General features: G+C 43.8%; 1 protein-coding gene across 4 annotated transcripts in view; it reads right to left on the bottom strand.

Annotated features, from left to right (window-relative positions):
• Positions 1-481: 481 nt before the first annotated feature.
• ema (C-type lectin domain containing ema) overlaps positions 482-10,542 on the bottom strand; it is a 67,740-nt gene continuing 57,679 nt past the window's right edge. For 3 of the 4 annotated variants that reach the window (XM_065446307.2, XM_065446308.2, XM_065446310.2), the window contains one exon: positions 482-1,066. In XM_065446307.2, coding sequence (XP_065302379.1) covers positions 963-1,066 — 104 coding nt within the window. In that variant the 3' untranslated portion in view covers positions 482-962. Of the gene's footprint in view, positions 1,067-3,486; positions 10,534-10,542 lie in introns of those variants that run through there. The other variant, XM_065446309.2, reaches the window with a different exon arrangement.

The following is a 10,542-nucleotide window of genomic DNA, read 5'->3' as shown; positions in this document are numbered from 1 at the left end:
GTGGCGCGCCGGTTGCCGCGAACACTGAAAATGCGTACTTCCTGGCAGCCATGGCATTTCAATTTCTCCAATCTCCTTCGATAATGAACCAATTTGAAAAAAACTTCTGGGGCAAAATGCTCCCTAGACGACATCTTGCAACTTCCAGCGCATAATGAAAACTTGCAAAGGGGCCTGGTGAGGGACCCTACAAAAGTGAATTATGAGCGTGAAGACACGTAATGGGGGCTTAGAGGAGAGGAGCGATCAGCGAGAGTTTGCAAGAAATGTGCGTCAGAGAGAGATTGGTTGATAGAAAAAGGGAAAGCCTGCTGACCGCACCGTAACCGCCTGGCACACAACTGACACCTGAACATGGGTCAGCAGCGTGGGAAAGGAGAAGGGGCAGCAAGATGACAGGGGAACTACATGCACTGCTACAATCCTTTGTAGTGTGCCTATCATCACAGCCAACATTGAAAGCAGAGAGACAAGACACAAATTGTGAAAAATTTTCAAATATATATTTACTCTCCGTCTCCGACAATGCGTGTTTCTTGTCTATTTACAACAAATGCGCCAAACGGTAGTTTTGCCAGCACGTGTGTACAAGAGGGCATAGTTTCTCACAATACACAGCCTTTAGATAAAAAAAAAAGGAAAGCAAAGAAACCCAATGGGTCCCCAAAATCGCATCATTCACTCACTTCGCCATTAGTGCATACAACAAGCACCCACACTGAAAGACAGAACAGGCAACCTCGCCTACAAAAAAACTTCTATTTCCCCTCTCCAGGCTGTCGTCGACCTCAACAACTCATTGGTTTATTGCGAGAGATACAGGAGATACAGGAGGGGGTGGGGGAGCAGTCGACTTCAGCATTGCGAAACTGTACAGATCGAAGCAGACCTGCACCTGAACACCACCACCACCGTTTTTCTGCAGATGTGAGCCGCATTTCGAGCCAAAAGCCGAAGCAAAGCTAAATCCAAGATGGGTGGCTGAAAGGCCTGCGCAGCTGTGTGCTGCTGGCTTGAACACTGGTTCCCAGCGGCACAAACACGCTAGACTGCGCGCACCAGACATCTGGAAATGCAGAGGGAGAAGACGCGAGAAATTTCAAGGCCGTTTCCTTTGCAGTGACACGTTGGGTGAGAAGTGTTAGTCAAAGTAAACAGCAAGTCCTTCCAGCACTGCTAACTCTGCCTTAAATAGTTGGAGCAGGTGCCTCTCTCTGCGTGTAGCATGTTAAAAGGAAATTCGTGAAGTGCAGTATAATCCACAAAGCCACCACAAGCACAGGCTAGAACGATGTGCTGCGACTTGTTTTATGTGAGGCAGACTCGTTAGTTGCCGGGAACAAGTCCTTATAATGCGAGAGCCAACTGCTGTTTCAAAACCTGCAGGCCAATCTTTAGCTACAGTCAGGACTTCAGGCTGCTTCCAGACATGTGTTCCATTAAATAGGGTTAGTAGTAGTAGTAGAGCTCTTTGCCAAACTTTAGGTTCACACTTCACACTGCTTTTCCGAGCAACAAACATCAGCACTGGTTTCTGATTTCAAGAAAGACAAAGCTGGCAATCCAGCCAGCCATCACGTGATGGTTGCATGCGACATTGTCACGACAACCGCATAAACCTCGTACTACAATGTTACAATGGTCGACCTGTGCATACATCTATATCTTTAGGTGCCCACTTCACGCTGCATTCCTGAGCGACAAACGTTGGCATGGGTTCTAATTTCAAGAAAGAAAGCTGGCAATCCAGCAAGCCATTACATGATGGTAGCACGCAACACTGTCATGGCAACCACTTAAACCCCCGTACAACGTTATAATAGTTGACATGTGCACACATCTACAACTATAAAGATTCACCATGGAGCCACTCCACTGATATACTGCAATGCAGGACAGGCGGCAAGAGAGTATGGGAAACTTAGCCTATATAGACACAGGTCACTTCAGTCATTACCACCTAAAAAAACAAACGTACCCAACACATACAAAAAAGATGCAATGTAGACTAGTACTATAACGATCTTGCGATTCATGCAGAACAATTCTGCCTCGAGACGGTTAAGCACAAGGAACTAGCATGTGCTAGGAAAGTGATGGCAAGGGTATTACTATCACAATAATCCAGGAGGTGTGTTTACCTCTCCACATTTGCTCGTGAGAGCGGCACTGGCATGACATTGGTGTGTGTGTGCGTGTGTGTGTGTGCACGTGCTACTACAGCAGATTTTCTGGTAGTTAACACCATGATTACGTATCAGGACCCCCCAATGACTAAGCGTAAACGGTGTTCTACTCTGTTCCCCTGTGCCTATGTTTCCGTCCAGTGCGATACTAGCACATTACTTTGAGGTGGCACTCTACAGTACAAACCAGAATCGTATTTCCACAAGGCAAAATCACACATCTACACTGTGCAACATGGCCGATACGCCCCCAGGCCCTCAGAAGAAATGGACTGATTACAGCGCCTGTGCAAATAACAAAGGTTGCACGGCCTTCAAATGTAAAGCCAGCTAAATATACTAGAACCGGATACACTGTCAAGAGGGATGGAACATATCAAAACCACTTTGATTGCCAATAAATATTGCACTGGGCTGAGATACTACGGGGCAGTTTAAGTGGAAGCTCTGAAGCTGACTCCTGGCCATCTCCGGTTTCCCTCTTCAAATACGTGTGAAATGCAGAAATAGTCCTCAGTAGACAAAGACTGAACTTAGAGAAAGACAAAAAGGTTAGTTAAATTTTAAAAGCGAAACTGACATACCTACTAGTGTCTGTTGAAAGGTACTTTTGTTCAGCCACTCGTGTTGGTCAGAAAGAAAACTAACAGAAACTTAAAAGCTTACAAATAGTTAAACATCAGTTTCCAATGCATTAATGTAAACCTTAAGCAATACTCCTGTTCCGACCATAGAGACTTTGCACATCACATAAAGAAAATAGTTGCATGTGCTACTACCAACATATATGTATCATCAACTTTAGGTGCTCTCGTGGGTTCAGTTGAGAGAACTGTCAATACCTGTAAAAGTGCAGAGTTCATCATCATCATCATCCTATTTGATGTTCACTGCAGGACAAAGGCCTCTCCCTGCGATCTCCAATTACCCCTGTGCCAACCGATTCCAGCTGGCGCCTGCAAATTTTTTAATTTCATCACCCCGCCTTGTCTTCTGCCATCCTCGACTGTGCTTCTCTTCTCTTGGCGCCCATCCTGTAACCCCAATGGTCCACCGGTTATGTAGCCTACGCATTACGTGACCTGCCCAGCTCCATTTCTTTCTCTTCATGTCAATTAGAATATAGGTTATCCCTGTTTGCTCTCTGATCCACACCGCTCTCTTCCCGTCTCTTAACGTCATGCCTAACATTCCTTCCATCACTCTTTGTGCGGTCGTTAACTTGTTTTCGAGCTTCTCTGTCAGTCTCCAAGTTTCTGCCCCATATGTTAGCACCGGTAGAATGCACTGATTGTACACCTTTCTCTTTAATGATAGTGGTAAGCTTCCAGTCAGGGTCTGACAATGTCTGCCAAATGCGCTCCAACCCATTTTAGTTCTTCTATAAACTTCCTTCTCATGGTCAAGGTCCCCTGTGAGTAGTTTACCTAGGTAAACATACTCCTTCACGGACTCTAGAGGCTGACTGGCGATCCCGAACTCGTTCCCTTGCCCGTCTCACTTCATTACCTGTTTTCTGCACATTAATCTTCAACCCCACTCTTATACTCCCTCTGTTGAGGTCCTCAATCATTTGTTGGTGCAGAGTTATGGAATTACAAACATGGGGTTCAACATCAAAGTTTTTCAAATTCAGGCATAGCCTAGGAAAAAAAAAGAAGGCCATTACTAAAGTGTGCTACAGTTTGACTTTCTTTTTTCAACTACATGCAACACGTTTAATTCACACTGGTGTCTAAGCAGAGCATTCCTGCATTTTACATGCATTTCAATTAGAAAACCAGACTTCAAGCTGAAGCTTCCCTTTAAGCACAACGGCTCAAAGACTAATGCACAGCAAACGTGAACGCAACACTTCAACAATCAAACAGGTTTAGTCACGAGCACGACTGCACACACTGTGGAAATTCTACATCAAAAATTTTGCGCTGCCAGAAATATTTACACAGAAGCACCAAGACGAATTTGCAATGCAGCCATCACAATGGAAAAGGCTACATTATAATGCCGGTTTAACGAACCTTTTCCACTACGACCAGACTACAATTCCCAGACAGGTCCAAATATGTTGTACTGCATACCCCACCTTGAGCGAACCTCTTAATGAAGCAGAATTCCTGTCTTTGAATTTCATTAGATGAATGTGGACCTCTAAAACCAACGAAAACATGCTCATAACATAGTACATTGTGGAAGGCTCAAAGAACTGCCACTGCTTTTCTTTCACGCCAATTTCGAATTATTCCCACGTCCACAAAGAAGCATTTGCTGGCTTTTTTTTAAACGAAAAGGAGATGATAGCTAATGATTTTAAAGCCACTTTATTTCTGAGGCCACTAAACCATGAATTATTCGAATCTGTGTTCAGTGTACTCTGGAAAATGTCAAACACAAATGATGCATTCACTAAGCAAACCAAAAAGCCCATGACTATGTCTACACTGAAACACCATTTGCAAGGTTCTTTTCAAAAGTGTGCAACAGGAAATCGCACACCAGCATTTCTTTTCTTTCCAGGGACACCTTGAATTCTTGCACTGACCTCCACTTCCTGGCACAACTCAAAGTGCAGCTGAACCTCAATACAACAAATTATTGGATATAAGAGGTAAATATAAAATGTTTCTTGCCAGTATCAGAGTATAACAAACATATGCTTATAATCAATACTGAATATAAGGAAGGTATTTTAATTTGGACGAATTACTGGACATAATCAAGTAAATCTAAAATCTTTCCAGTTGACATCAATTTGTGATGGACATATGCTTATAATGAATATCGGATATAGTGAAGGTATTCTCATCCACATGCGACCTTGTGACAGTGAGGTTCGACTGACGACATAATCACGATACAAGCAGAACATGCATCGAAAACAAAGCAACTCACTCCAACACCTCTAGGAGGCCTTAACATATACGATAAGAAGTAGCAAAATGGAAGAGGCACGCTTAGAGGCAGATGAAAATAATGATGAATGGGCTGGGATTGGCTGCAGGCATCTGGTACAGGCTACGTGTTTGTACTGATGCAACCCCAAACCAAGAACGCATGTTATACATATCAGAAACCTGCTTGTACGCTTCCCCAATAAAACAAGCTTTTCCAAGTATCGTGACACCACCGAAATGTGATCCCAGCAAACAGACCATGCACCCCCGCATACTATTACGATTACCCCTGATGAATTGTCACACAATGACGCTTCTGCATGAGGTAATCACAAATTCAGTTCAAGAGATTAAGCAGTGTGTCGTCTAAAGATAGACAAACATTTTCAAACAGGCAAAAAAAAAAAATTAAGTAAGAAACGTGAACCAAATTGGTGGTGTGAAAAGTTGCAAGCCAGTTTCATTATTACCAAATGGCATAGCTTGGTTCAAGGTGACAAAGTGCTAAGCTATCCTATTTCTGTAAACCTTGAATAAACTGCTAAATAACTACATTTCAAGCTGAAATCCTTGTTTTGTGCCTGTTTCAATATATACAAACTACACATTCCATTAACAAGTTTCCCGGCTAGTGGTTGCCTTTCTTGTTAATTTCGCCTTTTTCTTCTTTTTCTTGCACTCCCTCGAAGAATGTATAGAGCGGCACTACTATAATAAAAAATGCCTCAAATTCAATCACTACCAAGTGGGACAGATTTTTCCTTGAATGACTGCCTCTGAACATGAATTAAACGCCTTCCTGCTATATCACTGCAACAAGTTGTATGAGCGATGAAATGGATTGGAGCGAAATGCTGTTCGAGCCATCTCCAATAATAGTCCAAATGTTCGGTGAACGTTAAGGGGGCTCCAAGGTAACTTGTGTCACTAACTGCCCAGTGTAGAGAGAAAGAGGAGTTTAAATAACCCAAGACAGACGCATTATCCAGAAATTATGCGCATAATCCCTGCATTATGTGTTTTACGTACATTCCACCTAGTGAACGAGGAGGCAACGAAGATGCCAACATTGTGAAGGTTGCCGCCATTAGCCTAAATACCAAAGTTAAGAAACTAGGTGTGGTTACTGTCGTGCAATTACATACTTGCTTCACGAATGTCAGTAAATCTGAAGACAGCAATAAAAAAAAGCCCATTTTGCAAACCGACATGGACAAACACGACTTAAACAAGACATTTCAAACACCAACAAGTACAAAAAGAAAAGAAGAATCAACTTCGTTGATGAACACCACGTAACGGTGCTGTGTTTTTCCCTACAAATAATGGTGTGTCACATACTGACCAAGCACTCCAATGCGTCCACTAACACGAGCACAATATTCCAATTTTGTTCTAGTTTCGCGAGCTCATAATTGTACTTGAGCCTCTGATATCAAGATGATCCCTTGCAGTCACAAATGTACCTCAGCTCCAGTAAATGGAAGAAAGAGCTCCTCTTTGACTGAAGTAGTCTCTTAGCTTCAGCAACGCTTCTCGTTGGTTATCAATGCAAGTGCTTCTTAACAAGAGACTTGACTGTGCCCGATTAAACTTTCAAAATTCTTAGGGAACAAGTTTCTTGGTGTTGGTTACTGTTCTTTGGACAGAGTTGCTGCGTCATGACTCAAAAGCTTTATTTTCGCTGCAAAGCTGTGAAGTGATGATTGTAAGGATGACGAAGACTTGTTCAAAATCTTGTTTTTATGTTTTCATTGTCCCTAAACCTCTTCCTTAGGAGTTATTCCAAACTAGAGTTTTCAATAACCTCCTGCAGCAGCGAGTCAATGGTAGCAATGTGAAAAGAGATAACACGCCTCTGATTTTCTCACACATTATCAGATCTAAAGGCTGCATTTTGCCTAGAGAAGCAGTTTTGATGCATGCAGGGGTCCCACTAACAGCCTTTTAAGTATTTATTTAGAAACCGGGACAAATGGAGGTGTATATTTCCCGCCAGAGATAAAATGGAGGTGATGCAGTTAATTTAGCCAAAGTTCCTCAAGGAATTTTACCTAGGCAATTTACTACTTATGACACCAAAGACAGCTGATAAAAAGATGCCAAGACTAGAAAAAAAAAGGCAAAGTTGTTTCTGATATGACCGAAGCTTAACTAAACTTGGTGAACTTGCCATAAATTAAACTCTGGTGTTGGTGGAGCTTACTAGTGACCACTTCAGTCGAGAGGTAACTCCAACCACCATTTGGTGCAATCGAAGAGGGGCGTTCAGACAAGGTGCGTTCGTGAATACAGCCTACAAAGCATTCATGGCACTACCACAGGAAACAGTTTCACATCTCCTCACATTCCCTTCATTCACAACCGTGCCACTAAAAAGTACAGAGTTTGAGCAGATTCGTTAGGCACAAACACAAAGAAGGTCTAATATACAGCACATTTTTTTTTTTGTTACACATATCCACACATCTCATTCAACGTCCTGGCAAGACAATGCATCATTCCAACGCAGACACTGCTCCGATCGTGCCAAACATAAGTACACCAACAGGTATGACAGCAAAGATGCGTTAGCACAGTCCTGGGACAGTTCGGCAAGCTGCTTGACAAACCTCGCGCTCACTGTGAAGCTGCTGACCACAACGGACAGTTCCACTTCTTTCAGGGCCGTACTTAGCGCATACCCTCTTGAATACACAAACTGAAAGTACAGAAACAGTGCATCCTGGCTCTCTCTCTTGTCTCTATCTCGCTTCTTTTAACCCACATTTTAGAATTATGTTCTTTTTCAATCCTCCAAGGACTGCTGCTTTCCCCACAACCCCCACGATCATCGGAACTGACAAAAGCATTCATGGCCACACCAGCCTCTCCTAAGTCCAGCACGCCTGCAAGTATACTTTGGCATATGACTAACCACAGTGGTCAGCAGGTGTGGCTTGAGGATCAATTCCACTACGCTAGGTCCCTTGACAATTGATCGCTGAAAGACGACGCACCCGCAGAGACTAGATGCAAATATTAATAACTGTGCGCTTTGTACAGAAGGGAAAAGAAAAACTACTTTGTACAGGCAATACAATGCATCACAGCCAAAAGCCTCTTCATTATGCAGACACACACTGCACGAAAAAAAAAAAAAAAAATTTGCGAGGCATCTCCTGCGAGGTCAAATATTTCAGCATCAAAAATCTGAGCTAAGGACTACACACTCCTACTGCTAAAATTCCAGTGCTACGGGCTCAACCGACGCAATGCCCGGTGCCACAAACCTACGTCTGCACTAGCCAACTAATGAAGAAAAAAAAGCTTTATCAACGAGGTGTTGACATGCCTCTGTACAAGGACAGTCCCTCGTAATTCAATCAACGCTATAACGACTACTCGACAATTTCGTGGAACAGGACACCACTGTTGAACACAAAAGACGAATGTACCTGTCCCTTGCGCATGCTCATTTCTACATCATGATGAAGGCAAACTTCCTTCAATATTGACGTCTCCGAAACAGTGTTTCAAACCAAGCAGCAACGAAGGGGCAGATGCTCTGCTGTTCTGTGGGGTCATAGCTCGTACTAAAGTCTCAGGCTGTCACTGAATAGAAACACTCACAGTGTAGGTAGGTACAGTCCAACCGAAAGTAGTACACATCAAGTTGACAGAGTCGCAATCAAATGGGATGTTACAAAAAAAATATTTGCCAATAGCATAGACAACCGTTGAAAATGAGAGCTGCTTCAGTAAGGAACATGCTGCATGATTAATGACAGGCTTTTAGCAGGTGCCAGAGCCCTAAAAATGTTTTTAAAAAAAATGCATGCTTTTCATTGTAGAAAGATCTGTACAAAATCTCGATGCTTCCCCACCAGCGTGATAAAAATGTGCGGCACGACAGCGAGCACCTCGAACAACACATAAAACATTATTTCACTCCACTCTCTCCATCAAGGCGCAGTTAGGATATAAAGACGTCCCAGCAGCGCAACTAGGATCTAGCGATTAATTCCAAGTTGCTTGTTAGATGATGCAGTAACAGCTCAAGATAAGGGTTGTGGGACAGAAGTTCCAAATGCACATAATTCAGCCCCCGGATCACAAGAACACAGAAACAGGCAATGGACGTGTTTTTTGCAAACATAATGTGACCACGAATATGGCCAGAGGGAAGACTTTCATGACATCTGGAACAGTTTGAACTGCACTCACCCAATTTGCATCTTAGAGGGAGGGCAACCACGGGGAACATATTTGCAAACAAGTCTAGGTACCCCCATTGTCAGCACTTTCATTCCGCATCACACAATGCCCCAGCTGCAACGAGTGCCAAACTGCACTCCATGTCCCACAAGATGATTTTCTGCCAAATCTAGCAGATTTTAGCCTCGTACGGCAGTGAAAATTTCTCTTTCGCAGGCAGTGCGACTTTCTCAAAAATTACTCCAAGTGCTGCTTAACTTGGTACCCCACTGGAAGCCCTGTATGGGTAGTCATTTATTTTTGTTCTACTTCAATGAATGTTTTTGTTCCGCCCTCAATACGAATGCTGCTCAGCGGTATGCTGTGAAGTTTCATGTGTCCCCTCTCCAAATTAAAGCTGTAGTTTGTGGGAGTCTAATGCTGGGTGTACACTTTCGCAATGCTGTTGCGTTTCTAAGGGCTCCCATGTCCCGTGTCTTCCTGCCTGGACGGGATGCCAGCAGGTCATGAAGCACTGTCACTCGGCTGTCAATTTCACCTGCTAAGGGTCAGTGGGCTGCCTCCATTGGCTCAATTCTGGCACGGCTCGAGCCCTCGCTCTTCGTGCATGCCACGCGTACGCACACATGAAGATGGGGCATGGGATCGACCACATCAGCATGTCGAAAAGTGCTGCATTTCCATTAGCCTCCTTGCCGGCGGCCACCCTTTGTCCACTGCCAGCCGGCCAGCAGTTAGCGTACTTATTCACTATTTCTTATACTATTTCTTCATACTATTTGTACTATTCCTTATGTGCCTTATATTAGAATACAAACTTCCATTCTTTTTCTCAGGTCCCCCAGCTGGGCACCCTCAACTTATATAGTTGTGACTACCTTACTAGTTGAGGGTGCCCAGAAAAAGAATGCAAGTTTGCATTCTAATATAAGGCATATAAGGAATATTCAGGCTAAGCAGGGATTGCCCGAAATACCGAATGATCGGAAGTCACGTGGCGCATGTCTCGAAGCACGTGCTCTGCAGAGACAGCTGAATGAAGCGATGCTGAGTGCGAGACCCACGCTGCGAGTCGGCATTTCTGTGCACGCGGGCGTCATCTCAACTCCATCAGACGCTTGCGTTGTTGCACCATGTTGTTGCCACCAACTGTCGTATATATGTTCCCCGTGGCCCACTGCTGAAGCCTGTCTACAAAGTATCTCGCAATGTCTAATGCTGACTTTCTTCCAACTCCAAGATGTTTCCGGTAAAGCCTGGTTCCC

This window comes from Dermacentor albipictus, chromosome 8, assembly GCF_038994185.2.
Source record: "Dermacentor albipictus isolate Rhodes 1998 colony chromosome 8, USDA_Dalb.pri_finalv2, whole genome shotgun sequence".
NCBI classification, from domain to species: Eukaryota; Metazoa; Arthropoda; class Arachnida; order Ixodida; family Ixodidae; genus Dermacentor; species Dermacentor albipictus.
This window is presented reverse-complemented; position numbering and strand designations above follow the sequence as displayed.